This window comes from Paramisgurnus dabryanus, chromosome 23 (assembly GCF_030506205.2).
Source record: "Paramisgurnus dabryanus chromosome 23, PD_genome_1.1, whole genome shotgun sequence".
NCBI lineage: Eukaryota > Metazoa > Chordata > Actinopteri > Cypriniformes > Cobitidae > Paramisgurnus > Paramisgurnus dabryanus.
Window position 1 is genome coordinate 24,456,052 of NC_133359.1, and position 27,342 is coordinate 24,483,393.

General features: G+C 36.2%; 7 protein-coding genes and 2 gene segments (V, D, J or C); 1 reads left to right on the forward strand and 8 right to left on the reverse strand.

The window, feature by feature from the left end:
* Nucleotides 1-937: 937 nt before the first annotated feature.
* Nucleotides 938-1,314, reverse strand: LOC135788129 (histone H2B-like). Its single transcript, XM_065298037.2, has one exon. The coding sequence runs from the start codon at nt 1,310-1,312 to the stop codon at nt 938-940; it is 375 nt and encodes a 124-aa protein (XP_065154109.1). The 5' UTR covers nt 1,313-1,314.
* An 827-nt stretch (nt 1,315-2,141) lies between these two features.
* LOC135780801 (histone H4) lies at nt 2,142-2,468 on the reverse strand. The gene has a single exon (XM_065291082.2). It carries the CDS (start codon nt 2,466-2,468, stop codon nt 2,157-2,159), a length of 312 nt encoding a protein of 103 aa, XP_065147154.1. The 3' UTR covers nt 2,142-2,156.
* A 778-nt stretch (nt 2,469-3,246) lies between these two features.
* On the reverse strand, nt 3,247-3,657 carry LOC135781033 (histone H3). Its single transcript, XM_065291347.1, has one exon. The coding sequence runs from the start codon at nt 3,655-3,657 to the stop codon at nt 3,247-3,249; it is 411 nt and encodes a 136-aa protein (XP_065147419.1).
* Nucleotides 3,658-4,457: 800 nt separating this feature from the next.
* On the reverse strand, nt 4,458-5,011 carry LOC135787880 (histone H2A-like). Its single transcript, XM_073813282.1, has one exon. It carries the CDS (start codon nt 4,911-4,913, stop codon nt 4,527-4,529), a length of 387 nt encoding a protein of 128 aa, XP_073669383.1. The 5' UTR covers nt 4,914-5,011; the 3' UTR covers nt 4,458-4,526.
* A 664-nt stretch (nt 5,012-5,675) lies between these two features.
* On the reverse strand, nt 5,676-6,281 carry LOC135780800 (histone H1-like). The gene has a single exon (XM_065291081.1). It carries the CDS (start codon nt 6,279-6,281, stop codon nt 5,676-5,678), a length of 606 nt encoding a protein of 201 aa, XP_065147153.1.
* Nucleotides 6,282-7,960: 1,679 nt separating this feature from the next.
* LOC135781060 (histone H2B-like) lies at nt 7,961-8,445 on the reverse strand. Its single transcript, XM_065291375.1, has one exon. The coding sequence runs from the start codon at nt 8,443-8,445 to the stop codon at nt 8,071-8,073; it is 375 nt and encodes a 124-aa protein (XP_065147447.1). The 3' UTR covers nt 7,961-8,070.
* A 910-nt stretch (nt 8,446-9,355) lies between these two features.
* LOC135781078 (histone H4-like) lies at nt 9,356-10,318 on the reverse strand. The gene is made up of 2 exons (XM_065291393.2): nt 10,183-10,318; nt 9,356-9,537 (listed from the first exon to the last, which is right to left on the reverse strand). The coding sequence occupies exons 1-2, from the start codon at nt 10,316-10,318 to the stop codon at nt 9,356-9,358; spliced, it is 318 nt and encodes a 105-aa protein (XP_065147465.1).
* Nucleotides 10,319-24,458: 14,140 nt separating this feature from the next.
* On the forward strand, nt 24,459-24,955 carry LOC135781080 (Ig kappa-b4 chain C region-like). The segment is given in 2 exon segments: nt 24,459-24,486; nt 24,633-24,955. Coding segments are annotated over 2 exon segments (351 nt in total).
* A 709-nt stretch (nt 24,956-25,664) lies between these two features.
* Nucleotides 25,665-26,153, reverse strand: LOC135781086 (Ig kappa chain V region 120-like). The segment is given in 2 exon segments: nt 25,665-25,990; nt 26,105-26,153. Coding segments are annotated over 2 exon segments (375 nt in total).
* Nucleotides 26,154-27,342: the final 1,189 nt, after the last annotated feature.

Sequence of the window (27,342 nt, forward strand, 5' to 3'; positions counted from 1 at the left end):
ATCTCAGTGGAATAAGATTTTGTGACTTTTCCAGATTATCTGTCAAGGTTCATATAAATTCATAGATTCGGTCATTGTAAAGAGGTGTAAAAAATTCACCAAAAGATGCCCTTTGGGGGTAAAAATGACCCCAATTGAAATGAATGGGAAATGCACAAAAAAAATCTTGTTATTACCGGTAATCGAATAAAATCAATGCATCCAGAATAAATCTGAAAATTTTGACACAGAAAGGTAGGCCTGGTACTAAAGCACAAAAATGCAATATAGAAAAGACATGCTCAATCACACACACACACACACACACACACACACACACACACACACACACACACAAACAGACACACACAAACACACAAAGGTATGACTGCCACAGAGAGAATTTTTTACAGAATTTGGCAAAAAACAGTCACAGATGCAAGACAAAGATGTAAAATGTTCACACAGGTGTGTGCATGACCACACACACACATACACACACGCACACAGACACAGTAAAACTTACACACACATAAAGACACAGACAAAAAGACAAAGTCACAAACACGCACGCACGCACACACACACACGTAAACGAGTACAAAAGTACTTCATAACTCCCAAAACACAACATTAATGTATAGATGGGAAGTAAACAACAACAAAAAATATATATGATTTGTATCATTAAAAATGTATATATTTTTGTAATCACCTTTTTAATTTCTGGGGTCATTTTTACCTCCAGGGAACCGTAACGTATACAGGAAAATAGGGGCTTATGATCATTGCATTGTCAAAATAAGAACGAAAAAAATTTAAAACATCCCTTGAATTCTGTTAGATATATGGTTACATTTTACCACTAACATATACAACCTAAAAACTGGAAGCCCTTTAATGGAGAAAGTGGGTGGCTCTTAAAAGAGCCTTTAGGGTGTTGAAAGTTTCAACAGATTTATTTGGAGCTGGTGTACTTGGTGACGGCTTTTGTTCCCTCAGACACGGCGTGTTTGGCGAGTTCACCGGGCAGCAGCAGACGCACGGCGGTCTGGATCTCTCTCGATGTGATGGTGGAGCGCTTGTTGTAGTGAGCGAGACGAGAGGACTCACCGGCGATACGCTCGAAAATATCATTGACGAACGAGTTCATGATGCCCATGGCCTTAGAGGAAATCCCGGTGTCAGGATGAACCTGCTTCAGGACCTTGTAGACGTAGATAGCATAGCTCTCCTTCCTGGACCTCTTGCGCTTCTTACCGCCCTTTACAGCGGTTTTAGTAACGGCCTTCTTGGACCCCTTCTTAGGTGCGGACTTCGCTGGCTCAGGCATGATTGCTCACGACAAGAATAACAAAGTGTGTAACGGTCTGCTCTGGTGAAGAATTACTTATTCTCGGCGTATGCTAATTTTCAAGGACAACAGGCTCACGGTGCTGATTGGGTGTCTTCATTCAACAAAACCATGAATGGATTTCATTGGTGTAGCTAAGACGTAGGAGAGCCAATCAGTGCCTTCAAAACGGCAGTCCCACCTAACATTTGAAATGCCCTGTGTTTGAGTTTCGTTTTACTTTCCCGCTCAATTTTATATAAGCCAATTTCAAGTATTATGGGAAAACATTACTGAAAATAGTCTAGTTCTGTTCTTCGTTTTGATTGAATGAGTCTATTAGTTTAAATGTAACATTAAAAAGACTAGTATGATATTTATGTTTTAAAGTAAAACGACATAAATTTATTTAGACCACAACTTCAGCTTTTTAAAAAGCGTATTCATGTCATTAAAAATTAGAGAGAGATTGTTATTGAAGGTTCAAAAGTCTGAATAAAACGAGGATGTACGCTAACATAACGAACGCGAGCGGGGGACACAGTATACTAAAACCCATGAGAATGATAATTCAGTACGCCATTTACATTTAGCAGATGTCTTTTGCAAAAGCGACCCACAAGATTAAGAACAAATAATCTGTTTGTCATAGGGAACAATAACACACGTGTTTATACAAAGTTACAAGCTTTCGCCAACCGTTATGAAGCAATTTAATTTCAAGAAATACTCTTTGACTTGTCAAAAAACGGTTTAACACGTAACAATAAACACGTTTACTCTTTATGTGATAATGTGGGTGGCTCTTAAAAGAGCCGTTTGGGTTTGTGTGGCGTTTAGGCATTTAACCTCCGAAACCGTACAGAGTGCGACCCTGACGCTTCAGAGCATAGACGACATCCATGGCGGTGACGGTCTTTCTCTTGGCGTGTTCAGTGTAGGTGACGGCGTCACGGATAACGTTCTCCAAAAACACCTTCAACACACCGCGAGTCTCCTCATAGATCAGACCGGAGATACGCTTGACTCCACCACGACGAGCGAGACGACGGATTGCGGGTTTGGTGATTCCCTGGATGTTATCACGCAGAACCTTGCGATGACGCTTGGCGCCTCCTTTACCGAGTCCTTTACCGCCTTTGCCTCTTCCTGACATGATTTCAGCTTCTCGTAGCAAAAATGCATAATGGTGCGCTGTGAAACAGGACTTTGCAGTTGCCTACAGGACCTGATGGAAACACACAGAAATGAAGGCGGAGCCAGCAATGTGCTTCTAGTTTGACCCACCTCCAATTTACTTTAAAGCTGCATTTGTTACCACATATAAAAATATTTACGTTTACCAATTTATGATTTTTGCACATGCAGCCATGCTTGTTAATAGTAAATGTGATGTTTTACAGATGCAGCAATGTTAACAAGATGTAAAACCAAATGTAAAGCGAGGATCTTCATTTTTTTGTGGTTTATCCCATATTTAATAGGCACTTACGTATGGTAGTGTTAAGGATGCAATTTTCCCGAAACGAATATTTGACCACTTTATACTTAAGCGAAAACTATAAATGCTTGACCTTTACATTATGAGCTCGGGAATAATTAAACGGGTCTTATTTTCCGGCTGTACTCACATGTCATAACGTTTAAGTTGGTGGTTAAATAGTCAGTGGATTGTAGTGCTTATATGACCACTAAAAAGTAACTACAGATAAAATCAGGGAAATAAACTCCAAACTTTTTATTTGTAGTCTTGAATTTAAAAACGAATGCTTCTTTTCATTACTTTTAATTATAGTTTTAAAGTTAATATTTTTTTCTTAAAACTACTCAGGAGTTAAAAGTTTAGATTAAATGTAAAGAAATTATCTCGTTCAGTGGAATTGTGGTGGCTCTTAAAAGAGCCTTTGTGTTGATGTGGGTGGAGTTTTCACAGTTTAGGCGCGTTCTCCACGAATGCGGCGGGCCAACTGGATGTCTTTGGGCATGATGGTGACCCTCTTGGCATGGATGGCGCACAGGTTGGTGTCCTCAAACAAGCCGACCAAATAAGCTTCGCTGGACTCCTGCAGGGCCATGACGGCAGAGCTCTGGAACCGCAGATCAGTCTTGAAGTCCTGGGCGATTTCTCTCACCAGACGCTGGAAAGGCAACTTGCGGATCAGCAGCTCAGTGGACTTCTGATAGCGGCGGATTTCTCTCAGCGCTACGGTACCGGGCCTGTAACGATGAGGCTTCTTCACACCACCGGTAGCTGGGGCGCTCTTACGGGCAGCTTTAGTAGCGAGCTGCTTCCTGGGCGCTTTACCTCCGGTAGATTTACGCGCGGTCTGCTTTGTTCTTGCCATGACTGAAGTCAAATCTCTTCTTCGTAGAAAAGTGAATACAGAATTACACTCAGCAAGCTGCTTTTAAAGACAAGAAGACCACGAGCTCAGAGGGCGGAGACAGTAAACTGACATGTGATTGGCTAATGTGTGACGTCTACTGGCCATTGGCTCTTTTCAAACGAGCAGAAGCGGTTTGTTCCCGCTCGACATCCTTTGTTTAGTTTAATGCCACATTTAAGTTATTATATTTAAGTTTAAATGTCATATGAAATTAATAATTTGAAATGTTCTGATAAAAAATACTTAACATAAAAATGTAAAAAGCAAAAGACATCACCAGTATGAAAGCGACCCTGACACAAATAATATAATCGCAAACGTCCCTTAACACCATGTAAGTGTGCATTTTAGAGTCTATATATTATGTTAGGAACTTTTACGTACAAATAAACATTTATAAGACATCTAAACTGTTAAATGAATAGTAAGTGATATTTTATAAAAACACTCTGTTTGGACTTAAATAGTTGGTTGCACTTTGCATGAACAAACCTGAAGAAAAACATTTTAAATCGATTTTTTACAGCAATCCGGTTTCATAGCAGTTTTACAGAAAATATAATAAACACCACTAAAATAAAGGGCACAGTAGAAAAGAAAACTGATAGTATCCAAGTAGAAAGAAATAGGACGTTCCCTGTCCCAGTTTGAAAACCCCTGCTTAAATCAACTCAAGCCTGGATATTTCTTAAAGCAACTTGCTTTGCAAATGCTGTAACGTTATAACACACATGCATAATCTATACAATAAAACGGGTTTCACGCTTTTATAGTTAAAGTGGGTAGCTCTTAAAAGAGCCTTTGTTTCATTCTTGGTCAAACTAGCTTTACTTTGCCTTAGCGGGCTTCTCGGTCTTCTTTGGCAGCAACACAGCTTGAATGTTGGGCAACACACCGCCCTGAGCGATGGTCACGCGACCCAAGAGTTTGTTCAACTCCTCGTCGTTACGCACTGCCAGCTGTAAATGACGGGGAATGATGCGAGTCTTCTTGTTGTCACGAGCGGCGTTTCCGGCCAACTCCAGGATCTCAGCAGTAAGATACTCGAGCACAGCGGCGAGATAAACTGGAGCTCCGGCACCGACGCGCTCTCCGTAGTTACCCTTGCGAAGAAGTCTGTGAACACGGCCGACAGGAAACTGAAGTCCTGCTCTGGATGAACGAGTCTTAGCCTTTGCTCTGGCTTTACCACCGGTTTTGCCTCTGCCGCTCATTTTCGTTTAACTTTTGTAATCACAAAAAGTTGTGACTCAAGGTTGTTGTTTCCAGTATTTAAGAGCTGCTTTATTTGCCTATTGGTTGAAGTCTGTGAAAAGTTCAAACCAATCACTGAACTTCCCTCCAAATACCAAATCCCGCCCCCTTCTATCTTTCTGCCTGCCTGTGTTTTACAATTGCCACTTATATTCATATTTATACATTTGGCAGATGCTTTAATCCAACTTACAGTTCATTATAATGTATACATTCATATGTGTATATCTGTATGTGTTGCCTGAGAAGAAATAAACTGTAAAAAAACTGAAAGTTAACTAATATATTTGTTTTTGTTGTTAGCGCATTTAATAGCAAAGGTGGAAAGTAGTGAAGTATTTTTACTTTACTCGGGAACAAAATACAAGTATCTGTACTGCAGTGTGCTGTAGTGTTATTATGCTTCTATAACTTTTATTTACATCTTTATACTCTACTGCATTTCATATATACAAAGCGTTTTTAACTTTAATACTAAAGTTGCATTAAAATCTAATGCTTTCTTATGGCAGAGACACTGCAAAATCTGCGTGGCACTTAAGTAAAACTTTTAGAGACTTCTTAGTAGAAGTACTATTTTATGAAGTATTTATTGTTTTAATAAATGAGATAAATTCTGGAGTTTAACTGCAAAAAAAATTACACACATTGAAACATTGCTCTTTAAAGGGCTGGTGGGTGGCTCTTAAAAGAGCCTTTTTGTTGGAAATAAAGTATTGACTTTATTTCTTTTTGGGCGCTGCCTTTTTAGGCTTTGCTGTCTTGGGTTTAGCAGCCTTCGCTTTCTTGGGGCTCTTCGCTGCTTTCTTAGGAGCCGCTGGCTTCTTTGCTTTCTTGGGGCTCTTTGTTGCCTTTTTAGCGGCGGTGGCGGCTGGTTTCTTCGCTGCTTTCTTGGGTGATTTCTTAGCGGCGGTCTTCTTTGTCGCTGTAGTCTTGGGCTTCTTGGCAGCGGCGGGTTTCTTGGCTGCGGGCTTCTTTGCTTTAGGAGCGGCTTTCTTCGCTGGTTTTGCCTTGGTCTCTGCCTGCTTTTTGTTGAGTTTAAAAGAGCCGGAAGCGCCGGTGCCTTTGGTCTGGACCAGAGTGCCTTTAGTCACCAGATTCTTGATGGCGATCTTAACGCGGGAGTTGTTCTTCTCCACGTCGTAGCCACCGGCGGCGAGCGCTTTCTTCAGGGCAGCGAGAGACACACCGCTCCTCTCCTTGGAAGCCGAAACAGCTTTGACGATGAGATCACCCACGCTTGGTCCCGTTTTCTTGGCTTTTGCAGCGGATTTCTTCTTGGGTGCTTTGGCCGGCACGGCGGCAACAGCTGGGGCGGTTTCTGCCATCTTATTTTTAGCGGATCTGTATTATCAGAAAGTCAACACGAGATCAGTAAATGCGGAGCAGCAGAGCGCGCGGCACTTTTACACAGCATATGAGAACCATATTGACTCAACCGTTACAGCGCAGTGTCTGTGCGCCTACACGAGCCGTTAACGTGTGTGTTTTCTCCTCTAACTTTTACAACAAAACCAGAGTACTAAAACACGTTGGCGCATAAAAGGACACTGTAAACACATAGCAGAGGTCCAGAGCTATATATAGACACTAAAACACGCGTGGACGAAAAGGTTATTTTGGCATCTTCATATAAAATCCAAGATCAACATCAGTCGCTCGATAAAGCTGCTTATGGTTTTCATGAGTTTTTATCGCTTAATATTCAATGACAGGTCGAGAAGGTCTTCTGTGTTTTTAACAGACACTTTTTTAAATCACTTAAATTAAATGAACATCAATGAAGGACTTGTGAAATGTTATATAAACTAGTTGCTTTAATCATCTTGAAGCACACGCGCCAGCCATAGACTTCCTGTATCTTTGTGTCAGCATCTACGGTCAGATGTTGACAAAATCTATATAATTACACTCAAATTGCAAGGTTAACAGGGCATAAAAGTGGCCTCGCGCATTCATCAATAACATAACAGTGACAGTGAGAAACTGAAATACATGCACACCAGTGATTCAGTACTAATGAACTGTTTAATAGCTTCAAACACAAGACAAATTGTGTCCACACCGTACACAAAATAAAGTGGGACCATTACTGTACTTTTTAACATCATGCTTAAATTATACATAAATTACAGGAAACATATCCACCATTTCACAAACCACTAGAAAGATTCAGAATTAAAATTAAACAAAAAATTACAAACTAACACTGCGAGAAACCTCATTCAACCATGTCAATAAAGCTATTTTAACTTTTTTATTGGTTTACTGTCATCCCCTATAATTGGTGGGCCATAGAGATTGATCAGCATTAAATGAATCCATGAATTTTAGTGTAGGCTCACATTTACATTATTTATTTACAAAAACACAATAAACATATAGATGTGAGATGTAAAACTGCGGGCATTTCTGAAACCAAATCTATTTGTAGCTTCTACATTTCTTATACAAAGACAGTATGTTTACTGAACACATGCTTTACCAGAGGAAAATGACAATTTGGTATTTTACATTTATTATATGCAGGATGAGGGGAGGTCTATTGTAAGGGACCATTCTGAAAACTTTGAGCGCAACTCTTGCTGATCACAAATCATAAACCTTACACTTATCAACACTTCATCAATATTGAGATATCTGTGCTTTAAAATAACAAAACTTAGTTAATCTTATGATTATTTTTGGTGCTATGGCATTTCAGCTTTCCTTCTTTTTTTAAGGGGAAACACCCACATTTCTATTAATTGCATTATTTTTGTCACCAGGAGCAACACTTTGCCCGAAGATGTTTCATGAATACAGGCCCTGGTGTTCATCTGGGCATGTAATGACAAAGCAAAGCTGCAGATGACATTAATAGTACAAAGTATGTAAATGTATGAAGTACATTGAGGCTTTAGGGGACAAAATCACAGAACAAAGGTAAATAAAATGAATTATTTTGCAAAGCAACTGCTTCAGTTGAGGTTTTGATTCAGCTTCATAAACAGAATTAACTAAATACATTAAGAATAACTGTTTTGCCAACTATTTCAAGTCAAATACAGAAGCTCTTCAAACGAGAAAGTGGGTGGCTCTTAAAAGAGCCTTTGGGTGTTGAAAGCTTCAAGAGATTTATTTGGAGCTGGTGTACTTGGTGACGGCCTTTGTTCCCTCAGACACGGCGTGTTTGGCGAGTTCACCGGGCAGCAGCAGACGCACGGCGGTCTGGATCTCTCTCGATGTGATGGTGGAGCGCTTGTTGTAGTGAGCGAGACGAGAGGACTCACCGGCGATACGCTCGAAAATATCATTGACGAAAGAGTTCATGATGCCCATGGCCTTAGAGGAAATCCCGGTGTCAGGATGAACCTGCTTCAGGACCTTGTAGACGTAGATAGCATAGCTCTCCTTCCTGGACCTCTTGCGCTTCTTACCGCCCTTTACAGCGGTTTTAGTAACGGCCTTCTTGGACCCCTTCTTAGGCGCGGACTTCGCTGGCTCGGGCATGATCACCCAAGACAGAACAACAAAGTGTGTAAAAATCTGCACTGGTGAAGAAGTATTTCTTCTCTGTTCATGCTAATTTTCATGGAGATCAGGCTCATGGTGCTGATTGGGTGTCTTCATTGGACAAATGGCACGAATGGATTTCATTGGAGCAGCAAATACGTAAGAGAGCCAATCAAAGACGCTTAAACGGTAGCCCCACCCATAGCCGAATGTTTGAATTTAATACACCCACGCATTCTAGCGCAAATGTACTTTCCCGCTCATTTTTAAAATACAATTTCTTTAAAATGTTAATATAAGTCGGCAGGCTTCCGCTCTTTATCTTCATTTTGCAAGAAAATGTTTAACTATTACAAGCGAGATCTATTAAGTATGCGTATAAAGGCAGTATAACATTACTAATGCTGGGGACACAACACTAATAAATTCCGAACACATTCTAAGATTCTCAATACAAGAGTGTTTCTTACATAAATTATTTTTTATCTGTGACTGTAAACAAAAACTGAACACAACTGGGACAGGCTAGGCATAATCAGTCGTTATGATCAAATTACATAATCAGTGCGAAAATTATTAGGGGTCCCCAACTTTAGAGCACAGATTTTGGGAACAATTTTCGTTTTAAGGGCGTTAGTTAAGCGAAATTTGTTATGAATCTAAAACACTTCTGTATTTTGGAGAACTACCTTAATATTTAAAGGACGGCAATAACGCAGCGCCATAACAGGTCTTTGTAAGATGAAAAATTCAAATAATCCATACATGTTGCTAACTTTAAAACACGGTTTATTTATTAGACCATTTAATTCAATACAAAACAGAAACACCGAGCAAGTATCGACTCTTTATGTGATAACGTGGGTGGCTCTTAAAAGAGCCTTTTGGGTTTGCGTGATTTAATCATTTAACCTCCGAAACCGTACAGAGTGCGACCCTGACGCTTCAGAGCATAGACGACATCCATGGCGGTGACGGTCTTTCTCTTGGCGTGTTCAGTGTAGGTGACGGCGTCACGAATAACGTTCTCCAAAAACACCTTCAACACACCGCGAGTCTCCTCATAGATCAGACCGGAGATACGCTTGACTAGTGATGGTCGTTTTCGAAGCACTGCTTCATGAGGCTTCGAAACATTTACGAATCTTTTGTTTCGAATCAGTGGTTCGGAGCTTGTTTCAAACTGGCCAAAGTCACGTGATTTTAGCAAACGAGGCTTCGTTACGTCATAACTGTTTCGAAACGTTTCGAAAATCCGATGGTTCACCACTAGGGGGAGTTGATCACATGACCAGTGTCTAATAAGTTAAGGTGAACTCGGGTCAGTTTTATAATGAAAGTTCATAAAACATTTATCCTTCTGACTAATAACACTGCCATGTTGTCTACTTTTTGTTTATAGACAGATTTAATGACAAAAATGTGCATAATTAAAAGGGTAGTTAGTTTTATTCATTTGTTTGCCCTAAATAAAACTAAAAACACATAAAACACTTTTAACTATGTCTTAAATACGTTAAATAATTTTTTTAACATATTTGAATAAAAATCTTGCTATTATTTTGGAAAAAAATGTGTAAAATGTGTGGTAAGATCTGCTTTTACACTGTTTTGACCAGCAGGGGTCGCCAGCGTGTGTGGGTTTCGAACTGCTTCGAAAAACTGAATCAATTTTCGAAGCAATTGGTTCAATTGATTCAAAGCTTCGAAAAGCTTCGTTTCTCCCATCACTACACTTGACTCCACCACGACGAGCGAGACGACGGATGGCGGGTTTGGTGATTCCCTGGATATTATCACGCAAAACTTTGCGATGACGCTTAGCGCCTCCTTTACCGAGTCCTTTACCGCCTTTTCCTCTTCCAGACATAACTTCAGCCTTTAGAAATCAAGATGAGTGAAGTGGGGCAGTGAAACAGGACTTTAGAGTTGCCTACAGGACCTAGTGGAAACACACTAGGTGCATGGTAAGGAGAGTTACGAGGTCACCTACTGGACAACCGGCAAATTGCACATATTAGGTCCTGAACAATGTGACTTCAATGTGATTGACTGAACATTGATTAATAAAACAATGAAGAAGAAAACAACACTGGCAAGTTATTGGTAGGGACAAAAGGACAAAGGGTTGCTGGCGACTGCTGTTGCATTTCAGGGGCAATAAAAAATATATTAAAAAGGAAAATAGCTAACATGCGTAAAACTCAAAACAGTGTCCATGACAGCTACATCATAAACCTGATGGCTTTTTCTTATTTTGTTTCTTCGTAATTTAGGAACATACTGTAGTGCTGAAGTGTAAACTACTACTACAAGATTACTAAAGTGTAAACTTAACAAACTATCCTATAATTGTGTAAAGGAATCATATGATTAAAGGTTTTCCGGCTGTAATAATGTTCACATATCACACACTGACTTTTATCTGTTCTACTCATTTCAGAAGGTCTGTACTTAAAGACATGTATTGATTTGCTCTTTCCTTGATTTTTAATCTCAAATTATAAGGTTCATATAAAGAGCAAATGTTGGGCATAATATCAATATGCATGCATAAAACAATGTATAGAAAAGTCCTGGTAAAGCAAGCGTATAATAAACATTTTGTCTGCACCTATAAAAATTCAGAAGCTACACAATACAAAGCCCATAAGAATATAAATGATAATATAAATAAACAATATAAACTTCATTTTGAAATAAGACTTAGACAACCCACTTCCAGACTCAAGATGTTAAACATTTATTATGTTTGAAAACAATTAACATTAACCATTGACGATTGAAACACTGTAATATACTGAACTGTTTCATTCGGCCTCATGTCTTGATTTAACAAACACATGGACATTAAAAACATTAAATCAAAACAGATTTTAGACATTTGAGTTTGTTGTTTGTTCCCTAGGATCTGCATAAGATTAAAAATTAATCAAACATTAAAAACTGAGATAAAGATGCTTTCACATAAAATGGTTTGGCTGTTCTGTGGGCGGGCTTAACAACCCTGTCCTCTACATTTACTGCTAGTTTGCTTGTTAGCATGCTCAGTTTTTGTCTCAGGCCTGTGATTTCTCATGTCCTGTTATTTGTACTTCTTGTGTTTGCTTTGAGCTCTTGTTCCTATAACGTGAGGACATGTATGTGACTGTTGTTTAAAAAGTCTTTTAGGACAGTTGGTCTTTGATACCATCCTTTATTATTGTTTTTCCTCTTATTATTTGTTTATTCAGGTTAGGGATGCAGGGAAGTGTTTTTGTAACACCACTATATCTTTTCTCTGTGCTACAGGTTATGTGAACTGCTGGATAAGTTGTGGGTTTGATTGTAATGTTGGCGTTTTTGCGAAGTCTAAAAGTCGTGTCCAACTCTTTTAACTTTAATAAACTTTTTCATGGCAATTTGGGTCTGAGGCAAGTTTTTTGTTGTTGCCTGATGGGTTGTTATACATTAAACAATATTACCACATGCACTTCAAGTGAAGAACATTAGGCTTAAAAAAGCAAGCGTGTGCTAAAATTACGAGTCATTCTATAATGTCAAATAATAGTTATCCCATTGTGCAGTGTTATATTAGTTTTTATTATTATATAGCTTATTGTATTTCAATTTACAAAATATTTATTGTACACTTGTTTTACCTGCCCTGTATGGGTGCACTGTTCTATTCATGGTTTTATGGATACATATTTATATATTGGTAAGAGCTAAAAATACAGCTTTTCTGCAAATCAGGTATTCAGTTTCTTCAAGCATTGCCTTTTAATATAAGTGGAACTATGATAGTCAGTGTTTGATATGTGAACATCAGGCGAATCAGCCTCTTATCACATCCTTAAAATCTTTAATCACATGTTTTCTTTAATCACATGCCCTTTTCCTTATAAACAACATTTTAATGTTCCTGAAATGTAGCCGCAGATGCCAGCAACCACTCATCGCTTTTTTTCTCTGAATTCATTTATCTTCAGGCATTTTATTTTGTTTTAAATGTAATTTATCTAATCAATTTAAACAAATAAACAAAAATATCCTATTAAAAATATGTACATTTAAAAACATTATATTATCATCACTGCACAGGAGTAAAGTTTAGGTGCAGTATGCTGGTTATCCAGCAGGTGACCTCTTAACTTTGTCTCCTTACAATGCAGTTTAGTGATTTACAACCTAGGAGCACTCGTAGATCTTCAACCATTTTCAAGCACTACTTAAGTTATGATGCTTTTGGGGAACGGCCCCTGAGTCTCAGGTGATTCATACAACTGTTTTTTACAATTCAATTTTATTTTATTTATATAGCACTTTTCACAATTGGTAATTGTTTCAAAGCAGCTTTACATTAATTGAAGCAGGGGAAAACACAGAAAAAACGACGGCTCTGAATAAACTTCACAAGCGGGCGTATTAATAATGTCGGCTGACAATCTTATTCGGCTTACCATGCATTTGGGAAATGCGGCCCTAAATTCCCAGTTAACCAAAATATTTGACTGTTATGCAACTGCAACATAATCTGACGACCAAGCTAGGATTGTGAAAGTCTTTTATATGTTGCCACAACATAATTCTTGGATGTTGCCAGCAATGTTGTGTGATAGAAGTCAGAAAGCTCTCGAAATTCAATACCTTGTCATTTGTACTATTTAATAACATTACGGTTTATTTTATATAAGATATATTATAACAATATATGTGTCATAAAGGCTTATATTATAAAGACATTTGGGAGAAACATGTTGATAAAATGTAAGAGTTTTATTAATGAAGCATAGGAAAAATAAACACACAAAAAAGTTAAAAAAGCAAGAGATTATGTTCTTGGGATCAGATTTGGAATGAAATGTGTTTATTTTGCTGCCTCTGGGTTGTAGATAAGCGGTGGCATTCTGTTAGACAGCAATTCAACGCTGCATAAATCAAACAACAATGAAGGTCTCACAATCCACCCGACACTTCATCAACAGCATTGTCTTCTTCATCTGACATCATGTTAGTGGTGATTCAGAAACACACTTTGTCCACAGCCAGTACACTGGGTTTGACTCCAAGAGCTGAAAACAAAAACATGTACATCAGTACAGTTATACTAATGCAGAAATAAATCAAACAGAAACTAATTCTAATCTTTCTCACCCTCTTCTTCCTCTGGTGACTCTGATAGATAGATAGATGGATGGACAAACAAACAGACAGACAGACAGACAGACAGACAGACAGACATAAAGATAGACAGACAGACAGACAGATAGATAGGATAGAGAGATCTACTGCCTCTCTAACGACAGACTGCCGTCTACAAAACACAAGTAAAAATACTTTGTTACAAAACAGATTCTGTCAAATTAACGCATGACTTATTTCATTCATTTGCGCTTACCATAATTTTAGGATTGTGCAGCTGCACTTTCCTCTTCAACTCCTCAGTCAAGCACTGAGAGCGCTTTCTTGTTGTCTTAAAAAAAACGACTTACCAAATTAGAAACATTCAATAATACAAATCAAATAGCACAAAGATAAATAATAAACATAATATTATTAATCTTACTTTATTTCCTCTTGATGTCCTCACATCACTGTCTCTGACTGGTTTGGAAACTGGAATAGATAGACAGACAGACAGACAGACAGATAGACAGAGGGACAGACAGACAGACAGATAGACGAACAGACAGAAAGACAGACAGACAGACAGATATATAGATAGATAGACAAACAAACAAACAGACAAACAGATAGATAAATAAATAGATAGACAGACAGACAGATAGATGGACAGACTGACTGACGGACAGAGGGATAGATAGATAGATAGATAGATAGATAGATAGATAGATAGATAGATAGATAGATAGATAGATAGATAGATAGATAGATAGATAGATAGATAGATAGATAGATAGATAGATAGACAGATAGACAGATGGACAAACAAACAGACAGACAGACAGATAGATAGATAAAAAGATAGACAGACAGACAGATAGATAGATGGACAGACTGACAGACAGACAGACAGAGGGATAGATAGATAGATAGATAGATAGATAGATAGATAGATAGATAGATAGATAGATAGATAGATAGATAGATAGATAGATAGATAAACAGATAGATGGATGGACAGACAGACAGACAGACAGACAGACAGACAGACAGATAGATAGGATAGAGAGATCTACTGCATCTCTACCGACAGACTGCCGTCTACAAAACACAAGTAAAAATACTTTGTTACAAAACAGATTCTGTCAAATTAACGCATGACTTATTTCATTCATTTGCGCTAACCATAATTTTAGGATTGTGCAGCTGCCCTTTCCTCTTCAACTCCTCAGTCAAGCACTGAGAGCGCTTTACTTCTTGTTTTCTAAAAAAAAACGACACTATTAACAAGACTTACCAAATTAGATACATTCAATAATACAAATCAAGATAAATAATAAACATAATATTATTAATCTTACTTTATTTCCTCTTGATGTCCTCACATCGCTGTCTCTGACTGGTTTGGATACTGGAATAGATAGACAGACAGACAGACAGACAGACAGACAGACAGACAGATAGACAGAGGGATAGATAGATAGATAGATAGATAGATAGATAGATAGATAGATAGACAGACAGACAGACAGACAGACAGACAGACAGACAGACAGACAGACAGACAGACAGACAGACAGACAGACAGACAGACAGACAGACAGATAGATAGATAGATAGATAGATAGATAGATAGATAGATAGATAGATAGATAGATAGATAGACAGATGGACAAACAAACAGATAGACAGAGGGATAGATAGATAGATAGATAGATAGATAGATAGATAGATAGATAGACAGACAGACAGACAGACAGACAGACAGACAGACAGACAGACAGACAGACAGACAGACAGACAGATTGACTGACTGACAGACAGAAAGAGGGATAGACAGATAGATGGACAAATTCAGTGTTTTTGATTGGCCTGTTATCAAGTTTCTGGAAGTATCTGAAGTCAACATGAATCACGTGACCTTCAAGCATTTTGAACTCCTGCTGTCATAACTCTGTCGTTTTTCTCAGTCTCTTTGGAGTATTTCTCAGATTAGAAATTAATTTTCAAAACATTTTGTTCAACCTCGACATCATCAAGTCAGTTGTGCACAACATAAAAGCAAATTCTCATTGTTTTGAACAAATTGCAAATGCTTAAATACATCATGCAGATTATTATACAATTGTCCAATATACAATTTAGCATTAAAAATGGTAAAAAGGTGAATTCATCACAGTTTACATCAGAAAATACTGACACTTATAATTGTGTAGGTACACTTGGCATATTGATAACATTTGACTAAACATTTTGACTGTCTTGTTTATGAACAATAACACACGGATTTGCTATATTGATGGCACTGACATGTTCACTGATGTAAAAATGTAAGGATAATGAACAAGTTACAGGCTTTTGCAGGACATCAATAATGTTTATACAGATTGTTCTGATTTTAAGGTTTAAAGCAACTGAGAAAAACTGTAATTAATGCACCATGAACTAACATTAATAACTGTATTGATATTAAGTAACATTAACAAGAATTAATACAAGCTGAAAAACTATATAGTTGATTGTTTGTTCATGTTAGTTAAGGTATTTAAACTTTACTTTGACATTAAAGCGTGTGAATTACAATGTTTTTTCTTTGAAATGTTATAATTTTTACTAACCTTTTACAATAAAAGAGAAGCGTTGAGAGAGATGAGAGTTTGTTGTTGCTCTTTGTTGACTGATGATGCCTCACGGTTGCCACGGCAACTCAGCTCTCATCTAGAACTTAATGCAGAAACACTCAACATCAATATACAATATAAAAATACAACATCATTCACTTTATCACTGGTTTCATTAAGTTTCCATTTTTAAATGTTTTTTTAACATTTTTCCTGAAAGTTTTAATACACTGACAATATTTTGATTATCCAATAGGACTAAGGCCTAGTCCTGGTTTAAGTTAATCTCTGTCTGGTAAACCACCCCTCTGTGTTTTCTATACTGAAGATTCATAATTTTACAAATCTATTGTGCCTATTAAGCAGAAATAAACTTAATAAAATACACCCCATATCAATCACTGTATTATTACTTATATGAATTGATGGGAAAATGCTAGCTTTTTGTTCATGTTCATTTTAACCATGAATTGAACCAATGCAGAATCATTTAATGGCGGCTATGCACAGGGATGAGCAGCATTTGAAATATAATTGCTAACAAAATAAATGTCCATGAGTTTCACTTCAGCACACTGTACCAGATCATAACTAATTCAGTTATTAAAGACCTTTATAATTACTAACATCATGACCTTCACTTACCGAATTACCGACCATGAAATTGTCTGTGAATCTAAATTTTAATATTCACTTGACAGCAATTTATCAATTCAGTTTACAAAAGACAAAAAAAAAAGGAAAACTATGGAAAACATGCTTACAGTAACAGATTATCACAAAAAGGTCACAATTCAGCATTACATGCCTTGTATCATGAACTAATGTCTAAATGTTTAAAGATGTAAAACTATTCAACAGAAACCATGAACAATTAAAAATGTAGCAAACAGCAGACAAGTTTAGATGATCAAGTGCATCGTTGTACCAAAGCATTTACAATTTGTCCAAAACAATGAGAATTTGCTTGTATGTTGTGCACAACTGACTTGATGATGTGAAGGTTGAACAACGTGTTTTGAAAAATTTATTTCTGATCTGAGAAATGCTCGAAAGAGACTGAGAAAAACTGTAATTCATTTGTATCTACCTATTATCCCTACTGAATAATCCAGCATTAGCTGGTTTTAGCTGGTGTTTGAGGTGGCAGTAGCTGGTTTTTAGCTGGTCTTCCAGCCTGACCAGTTATGTCCAGCTGGACCAACTTAAAAAGTGACCAAAACACAGTTAGACCAGCTAGCTACACCAGCAAAACCAGCTAAAACCAGCCCACCTGCTTATGCTGGTTTTAGGTGGGTATTTTCAGTAGGGATGTATGGTACAAAACAAACAATAAACAATAAACCCTAACTATTAGTGTATTTTTCAGTGTTTTATTAATTAAAGCTCGCTTCTGAGCTTTTATAATGGATATTGTTTATTAATAAGTCACTTATGTTCCTTTTATTGTGTCTGTGCTGCCATCTAGTGACTCACGGAAATTGTTTAACAATGATTTTGCTGTAATTACTTATCGAAAAGCGAATTTACTATGAATTGTACATAATATTATATAAATAGAAAAATTAAAATAATTCACTTCAGTGTTGTTGGGGAAAACGCACAGACTGCAGTTAAAATCACTTAATTTCTTCTTTTGCTGGAGATACAGCTCAATTAAAAACTTGCTTTTATTTGATTGCTTTGCTCTATTTCGTTACTTATGTAAGCAGCACTGAATTTAAAATGACTGCTATAAGCAAACATCATAAAACTTAAATAAAAGACAAAAACCTTTAGGAGGAGAAATCCAGCAGCTGTCAGGAGGAGCGAACTTCAAATGTGACCCATGAACGACTCGTGCTGTCCCACACGCGATGACTTGAGCGTGGGCTTTATGATGTCACGATATCAAAGCGTCTGCCAGGGTGACCTTGACAACAGAAATGACTTCAGAGGTTACAAACATTAACTCTTTACCCGCCACTGACTAGTTATCTAGTCAATTAAGAAGCAATTCGCTTCCGAGCCAGTAACAGAGATGCATTAGGTGGCGCTGTTACCCATCTTATAAAACAGCAAATCACAGGGTCATTACTTGTGTGAAACCTACATTATTTTAAGAAAGTTTTTCACTACTGGATATTTATTTTCTCTTACAATTATATAACTGTAATATTATTGCTAAGAAAATAATATGTTGGACTACAATATAATGAGAGAAATTAATTGGTTTCAATTAAAAGTTTGGTTTGAGACTACACGTGGTTGCAATTAATTTATTTAAGCCACATTTAAACAAAAGTTTTTTATTTTGTTTTACTTTTTTTGTTTAAATATAGCTTATATAAATTGATTGCAAGCACTTACCTTTAAAAAAATGTAGTAAATTGAATTAAAGGGATAGTTCACCTAAAAAGGAAAATTCTCACGCTCATGTTGTTAAAAACCTGTTTAAATGTCTTTGTTCTGATAAACACAAAGGAAGATATTTTGAGAAATGTTTCTAACCAAACCATTTGTGGATCCCATTTTCTTCTATAGTATTATTTTTTCCTACTATGGAAGTGAATGGGGTCCACTAACGGTGTGGTTACAAACATTCTTCAACATATCTTCATCTGTGTTCATCAGAACAAAGACATTTATGTGGGTTTTTAACAACATAAGAGTGAGTAAATGATGACAGAATTTTCATTTTTGTGTGAACTTTCTCTTTAATCGTTTTTTTCAGTGTATTTAATGTTGTACTGGTCGGTTAAATGTTTTCATTTGTTTTACCTATATACATACAGACAATATAGTGCAAAAAAATACTTTCTTACCCTACTGAAAATTCCAGCTAAGACCAGCATAAGATGGTGAGCTGGTTTTAGCTGGTCTCCCAGCTTGGTTTTAGCTGGTTTTGCTGGTGTAGCAAGCTGGTCTAGCTGTGCCATGGTCACTTATTAAACTGGTCTAGCTGGACGTAGCTGGTCAGCTTTGCCAGGCTGGGAGGACCAGCTCAAACCAGGTTCTGCCACCTTAAACCAGCTACCAGCTTATGCTGGTCTTAGCTGGATTTTTCAGTAAGATTAGTATTTTTGTCTTGTTTTCAGTACAAATATCTAAAAATTATTTAATTAAGATTTATTTTCTTCATGAGCAAAATAAGGAGTTTTAGACAAAAATATATAGATTTTAAGTAAATGAGTGCTTAAAACAAGCAAAAGAAATTTGCCAATGAAATAAGAAAAATTTATTGAAATAAATTTACTTTTTCCATAAACACTTAATTCAAGAATAAAAAAATTATTCCATCGGCAGATTATTATATTATTATTATTATTATTATTATTTTGCTTGTTTTAAGCACAAAATCGCTTAAATTTGATATTTTTTTGTCTAAAAACTAGACTTATTTTCCTAGGTCATTTTGCTCATACATCTTCATTTAAATTTTTTTAGATATTTGTACTGAAAATACAAATCAAAAGTTTTAACAAACAAACCTTACAAAAAATATACTGGTGTGCATCTTGAGGTAAAACAATAGCACTGATATGTGTTAAAATATGTTAGTAGATGCACTTTAGTCTGGGACTAGAGTAAGCCCTGTCCGCAAATCCGCCCCTAAAAATATTAAACTATAACAGAAACTAAATATTATAAACTTTTATTATGTACTTTTTCCATTGTATGTGGAGTAAACAGTCATGTGCTAACATATTAAAGCTTTTCCTTCTCTTTATATCAGCATCACTCAGCAACTTGAGAAAACTCATGAAACTCTGGGTTGATTTGTGAAGTTGAAAAGACAAAATATAAATGCACACTTATTTCACTCTTTTACAAGCTTTATAACATATTTCAGCAAACAAACAGCATTTGTCAAGGTCTCATACACTGTTAAGCACATGACAGATGGAGGTGATATTTATTTACTCACAGGTAAAAGTCATAACATCACAACTAGTGTTTATCAAACTCATTATAACAATAAAAACGTTTGTGCAAAGTTAACCTGGAAATTGTTCAGTCAAGTGGAGTCAATCAAAACAAAAAGCATACTTGTTGTCACACATCTTTCTCAGCTTTAACAGCAGACATGATGATATGTCTACTGTCTGTAGACGGTGGGTTTATCCATGAAATTTAGTTACTTTGTGCAACTTTGTCATTTGCTAGCTTTGTATGCAGTAATATTCTGATTTAAGGACTTAATGTTCATTGTAATGCGCTAGATAAAAAAAAAGATTAAACAAGAGATGATGCTTATTTGACATCTACTAGTAAAGAAGTAACACAGATTAAAAATAATGAAAAGCACAGTACATGCAACAAGATCTACTTTTCAGTATGCAGATTTTGCACAAACTGGACTCATATAAATGTCCATGCCATTGTACTTGGAGGGTTGTAAAGGATTAATATGTTGTCTTAACCGCTTCATATGTTCAGGACTTATAGGCCCTTTAAACTGTGGATCATTCATTGCCATGTCTTTATCTTCGATAGATCCACTGTCCTCTCTTTTGATATCAGGAATGGTCATCACCTAACATAAAATTTAAGGTTTATTGTTTACATCATCATAATTCACAATTCATTTGGTTATTATAAATACAATAAAAACAGCATTCAAGTCTCTGATGTTATTTTTAATGTATAATTACTTTAATACCTCTGATTTGGCAATGGGATTTTCCATCTGTCCGATCTCCCACAGCTGGTTTGGTGTGAGGTTTTGCTCCGTTGTCAGTGGGTGGTTATCCCATCTCTCATGAAACAAATCTAGGTTTGCTTGCAATCGGGGGGCAAAACACAAAATGGCAGCAAAATAATTGAAGAGCGCTGCTCAGATCCAGCATGTCCTGTTCCTCTAGTGTGTGTAAAATATGCTAGTGACCCCTATCCAGAGATCACGCCGGAGGCTCTTTAAAAAAAAAAAAACTCAGACGAATTACATTAAATCTTTGATATAGTGATTAAAGTATACATTTAAATAAATAAACAGTCTTACCTGTGACTGTGGACACTTTTGTCTGCTATCAAACAGTTACTGTCTGATCCCCGTGCAGTAAACATCAACCAAGCCACATCAACATTTTCTCCTCTGTGATTCAGCTTGAACTCTATACAATAGTCTGTTAACACACATTAAAACTAGACAACTATTCTCTCACCTTGCACATAGTCTGGTCTACTTTCTCTTGTAAATTATCTTTTGGAACAGCTGATTTGCAACAGATAGTGTAGGCCAGAGTATCCAACATTATACATTTAGGGGAACATTTTGCAAATATTACAGGTAGATAGATGCTTTTATATAAATCGAGTTGCATTTAAGATATTCATATTATCAGTATTTGTGTTCCTTGGACCCATGACCTTTTGGGCTGCTATCACAATGCTTTACCAGATGAGCTACAGGAACACGAAACTGTACTGCACCTTTAGTCATTTAAGACTCAATAATACTGAAAGAGCTCAAGTGTCATATCACTGTTACATCGTTCAATGTGTTGTGTTTGCTGAAACAGTCAATAAATCTTCTGAAACTTTACATTTGTGTCTAACAGCTTCATTAATGAAAATGACATCAGTAGTATTTGTGCAGGATTGTCCTGTATCATGATCTTCAATAGTTTTAATAGTTGATGAAAAGGTTCAGTAAATGAAAAATCCCTCTCTTGTGATGTGAAGATGATCTCTGGAGACAGAGTTGATCTATTCTGAGTCTCTTCATCCTGACAATGTAAATGTGATTTTCACTTCTCACTCCCAGTGTCACTGTTTGATTGTTAAATCATCTGAACTAAAACAAACCAGTTTCACTTCTCTTAAATGAAGGCATTAGACAGTTATGAAGTTATTTGCATACCATTTTATAATTCTCATAAACATTTAATATTTGTTATGGGTTGTGCTAGCCAATTCATAACAAAATATAAAGTTTTCTTTCCATTGGAATAAACTGATTTAGTAAAAAATAATTTCTTGTGTTTTATTCTCATTTAAAGTTGAGGAGTCTGCATATGGTTTGATGAATAATCAGTATGAACAGATGGATGTTAAAATAATCTGTGTTTATCTTATCATAAATACATACCTGTATAAACCTTAGCATGATTTCTGTTGATCATAAGATGATGTTGTGTTATTTCTATGTTCAGTGTTGTGTGTTATTGTGTTGTTTGATCATCTGCAGTATCTGTCAGGTGTATGAGTGCAGTCACTGTGCAGTCTGACTGACAGAGGTTTTTGTATCACTCTTTATCACTGTGTGTACACATCTTTACTGTTGATATAGTGATGACTCTGACAGTAATAATCTCCTGAATCTTCAGTCTGAACTCCACTGATGGTCAAAGTGAAATCTGTTCTTGATCCGCTGCCACTGAATCTTGATGGAGTGTTTGAAAATCTTTGAATTGCAGCATAAATCAAGAGTTTAGGAGCTTCTCCAGGTTTCTGCAGGTACCAGGCCATACAAGTATATGAACCAGTACAATAGTTGCTCACTTCTGTATTTGTTTTGCAGTTCATAGTGACAGATTCACCAGTCTGAACAGTTTTAACAGATGGAGTTTGAGTCACAGTTATCTGTCCACTGACACCTGTTGGAGTTAAACACACTGTAACATTAACTTCACATTACATTTTCAATAGTTTAACATTTCTATAAAAAAAAAACTATACCTTGGATAAAAAGTGTCCAGATGAAGATGATGATGAAAGTCATTGTTGTTCTTTTGGTTTGTGTGATGATGAAGATTCTGTTCTGTTCTGATCTCAGTCATGAAGTGTTAAACTCACAGCACTATAAACACTCACACATCACTGAAGCATGACAACACAATGCAAAGAAGACGACAGGAAACTTCTGCTCATATATACAGACTACTACACTATCATTATTCAATGTGGACTTGCATGCTAAATATATTCTGAATAAAAGCTAAAATCTTAAACAATAAAGAAATAATAAAGTTTTGAATAAAAGTAAAAACAAATGTTCAAAATAATCAAAATTCAATTGTCTAAAGCTTCAGGTTTGTGTATGCTGGTTAAAGAGTTATAAAGTGTTCACACAACACAAGTTAATAAATGAAAACTAAAAGTAAAAACTGCAGAAAATACATTGATAACAAACATGAAAAGATTTTATAGTTTTGTGCTTAGCATTTTTGACAATATTTGTTTGTGTTGTGTTAGTGTTGTATATTCTGCTGTAGTTTGTGTTCAGTCAAGTGTGTAGAGGTTTTTGTACAGTCGCTCTATTAGTTTGTATCACTGTGGTACACTTTTGGCAGCGGCACCAGACTGGATGTTGGCAGTAAGTAAATAATCCAGTAATAATTTTAATACAATAAATAACTGTTTCTAAGTATATACAGCAGGTATAAAACACAAGATGGGAGGAATTTAATATCATATTAATTTATATTAGAAAGAGTTTGTGTATACAAGAGCACCCAGAAGTTTTTACTAATATTTGTTTGTGTTTAATCATTTGTACATATAGATACTTGAAAAAGTTTGTGGATTTTCTCAAAATCAAAAATGATTTAAATTGTTTACATTTATATGACCTCACATTTAATCTTATTATGTTTAGGCTCACACTTTAGTGCAGCTTCGTTGTATTATTTGGTGTGTAGTTGAAACTAACTGGATTACAACAATATTGTGTTAAAGCATTTGGTAAACAGTAAATTCAAACTGCAATTGCTTTATTGTTTAAAACATTTTTTTTGGGGGGGGGCTGTTTGTTTGTAATGTGATTGACTTCATATTAAATGGAATTTAATTTAGGTTTAACTAAAGTTCAAGATAGAAAGTGTTATCAAGTGCAAGACTTAATGTCACAAATGATTTTTAAGTGTATGCTAAACTTGTATTCTGTAGAAAACTGAATATTATTTCTTAATATTATTTATAAATGATATACATTTATATGCAGTATTACACAAAAACTGTCAAGACTTTAACTGACTGACCTTTATACAATATTTAAATTTTTTATATATTCTTTCACAATAATGAATATGTTTCAGTTTCCCAGACAGAGTTTAAGTTTTGTCCCACGCTAAAATGTATGTTTGATCTGTCTTAACTGAAAACAATTTGCATTGAAATATCTCAACATATCAGTGCCATTGTTTTGTCTCAATGTGCACACCAGTAATGTTTATTGTAAGGTTTGTTTGTTAAAACTAAAGTGTATTCATATAATTAAGCACTAATCCTTTATTTATATAAACTCTGTCCAGGAAAGCGCCTCTATATTTTTTTCATTTATATTTTCATTGAAGTAACAAAATGTATTTCAGTGATTCAAAGCCTTCACGTAAGTGATATTAGCCAATTAATGCATCTTTATGATTAAAAAACTAAAAATTCTTCAGGAGACCTAAACTTTAATGTTTAACAGAGAGAGAGTGAAGTTATTTTTTCTTTCTTGTGTGAGTTATTGACTATTGATGTGATTGTCAGGCAACAGTCGTCCTAAAGTGAGCGTCCTGCCGCCGTCCAGTGAAGAGATTTCCACAAAGCAAACAGCAACACTGATGTGTGTGGCCAACAAGGGCTTCCCCTCAGACTGGAGTCTGAACTGGAAGGTGGACGGGATCAGCAGCAGGTCTCAGTACAGCAGTGTTGCTCTCCTGGAGAAGGACGGTCTGTACAGCTGGAGCAGCAGTCTGACTCTCTCTGAGCAGGAGTGGAGCTCAGTGATCTCAGTCAGCTGTGAGCTCACACAGAAAGACCAGCGTGATAAAGTCACTGGAGAATTGAGGAGAGATCAGTGTTCACAGTAGATCCACTCACTCTCACATCAAGACTAACAGACTAACTGTGTTTCTCTTCATTTCTCTCTCTCATCAAACAACACAAGTCTATGTCTGCTTTATTCATTCACTCGTGATTGTGTGACAATTCATCAAATAAAATCATATTCTATCTTTATGTCTTTGACTCATTTTGTCTGTTTTGAATACGAAAGCTCACATTTTATAAATAAACCTGACTCAATGAAGCATGAAAACACCTGCAGATGAAATAAATTTACATAACTGTCAGTCAAATGTAAAACCTTGAACATGAAGTGATTGGTGTGTTTAGTTTGATTCTCATGTGATTCTTTTTGGATCTGTGATACAGCGGTTGACTGAATGATACTGACTGATGTTTCTCTATATGAGTGATTATCATCAGTTAAAATATTGTGAATTTAACTGTAGTACAATAATAAAATAAATCATAAATGTTGAAGCTGTTTTAACTCAGCAGAAATTAGTAGACAGACAATAAATTAATAATACGGTTTAAAACTATCAAAAAATAAAATAATTAATAAATAATTAAATGTATAATTATCTACAATTTTGTTATTTAAATAGACTATAGTAGCAAATAAATGAGCCGTAAGTGAAATAAACTGTCAGCATCATCATCTGCAGTATCTGTCAGGTGTATGAGTGCAGTCACTGTGAGTCTGACTGACAGAGGTTTTTGTATCACTCTTTATCACTGTGTCAACACCCAGCTACTACTGATGTAGTGAGCACTCTGACAGTAATAATCTCCTGAATCTTCAGTCTGAACTCCACTGATGGTCAAAGTGAAATCTTTTCCAGTGCTTGCTGTTCCACTGCCACTGAATCTTGATGGAGTTCCTGACTGAAGAGTATTTATGTAATATATGAGGAGTTTAGGAGTTTCTCCAGGTCTCTGTAAGTACCAGGCTAAGTAGTCGCTATGTATTCCTACATCTATATGACACTCTATTGTAGCTGTTTGTCCTTGTTGAACACTTTTTACTTTTGGTTGAGTCAGAGTTACTCCTCTCGATTCTATAAAAGACAAAATAAAACAATTAGTTTATAAAACATTACTATCATATAATACAAAACACAACTACACCAGAAAGATGTGTAACAACTCTGGTTCATTCTTTCATTTCTTACCCAGAATAAAAACTGAAAGAGTCCAGATGAAGATGATGATGAAAGTCATTGTTGTTCTTTTGGTTTGTGTGATGATGAAGATTCTGTTCTGTTCTGATCTCAGTCATGAAGTGTTAAACTCACAGCACTATAAACACTCACACATCACTGAAGCATGACAACACAATGCAAACTAACTCTCACTTCCTTTACATTATTTATCTGAACAGACTTTTTCTTTTGAACATAGTCAGTGACCTCTTCCTACAGTGAGTATTAAACATGCTCTTTAATTCAAATTAGTATTTACAAGAAAAATTTGCAAGAAAATATTCACACCACAGACTCTACACACTGACTGTTCACCATATTGTTAAATAGACAATTACTTCTTAGTTCAATTTTAAACCATAAGACTTATTTTAAACTGTCAACTGAAAGACAATTGTAATACTGAGGTTATTATTTTATTTTAACTTAATTAAAGAGGCATTACAAATTAAACTTATAATATTTGGCAATGTATGTTGTTCATTCCATGCTGATTTTAGAAGATCTGTCCTATGTGTGTCTGAGATGTTTGTTTTCAGAGACCCAAGCCTTTCAACTAATGCCACATTTTCAGATCTCACACATCTGTGCTGAACTCCTCTATCACAGATCAAACAGTCGTATCTCATGCCTACTGAAGATCATACAGGTTATCTTAGATGAGCGTTTGAGTAACATCAACAACCACTGGGTTCCTGTATTACTGTTAATGTCACAGATATTTGGATACAGAATCACACCTGGACCTCCATTCTTTTATCTACATTCATATGGCTCACAAAATAGACGAACTGGAGCTTTACATCGCCGGGAACCAATACATCCGTGACTGTGGCATTATGATCATATGTGAGACCTGGTTGCACCCAGGGATCCCGGACGCTGCAGTGCAGTTGGCGGGTCGTACTTTACATCGCTGGGACAGAAAAAATGAATCTGGTAAGAGCAAAGGGGGCGGTGTGTGTATATTTGTGCATAATGACTGGTCAAACAACAGTATAATTCTTGAAAGCCACTGTTCCCCGGATTTGGAATATATGACTGTTAAATGTCGACCGTTCTTTTTACCGCGAGAACTAACAGTAGTCATTGTTACTGCTGTTTATATTCCACCCAATGCCGATGTTAGCACAGCTCTCGCTCTCTTATCGGATGCTATAAACAAACAACTATGTTAAGGTGACCAGATTTTTTAAATGAAAACCGGG

What these genes read in the sequence shown, in the direction of transcription:
- LOC135788129 (XM_065298037.2), bottom strand. Translation starts at nt 1,312, where the DNA reads ATGCCTGAGCCAGCGAAGTCCGCACCTAAGAAGGGGTCCAAGAAGGCC.
- LOC135780801 (XM_065291082.2), bottom strand. Translation starts at nt 2,468, where the DNA reads ATGTCAGGAAGAGGCAAAGGCGGTAAAGGACTCGGTAAAGGAGGCGCC.
- LOC135781033 (XM_065291347.1), bottom strand. Translation starts at nt 3,657, where the DNA reads ATGGCAAGAACAAAGCAGACCGCGCGTAAATCTACCGGAGGTAAAGCG.
- LOC135787880 (XM_073813282.1), bottom strand. Translation starts at nt 4,913, where the DNA reads ATGAGCGGCAGAGGCAAAACCGGTGGTAAAGCCAGAGCAAAGGCTAAG.
- LOC135780800 (XM_065291081.1), bottom strand. Translation starts at nt 6,281, where the DNA reads ATGGCAGAAACCGCCCCAGCTGTTGCCGCCGTGCCGGCCAAAGCACCC.
- LOC135781060 (XM_065291375.1), bottom strand. Translation starts at nt 8,445, where the DNA reads ATGCCCGAGCCAGCGAAGTCCGCGCCTAAGAAGGGGTCCAAGAAGGCC.
- LOC135781078 (XM_065291393.2), bottom strand. Translation starts at nt 10,318, where the DNA reads ATGTCTGGAAGAGGAAAAGGCGGTAAAGGACTCGGTAAAGGAGGCGCT. An exon ending in TCGTCGTGGTGGAGTCAAGT is followed by an intron (nt 9,538 to 10,182) that starts GTAGTGATGGGA and finishes GACCATCACTAG; the next exon opens with TCAAGCGTATCTCCGGTCTG.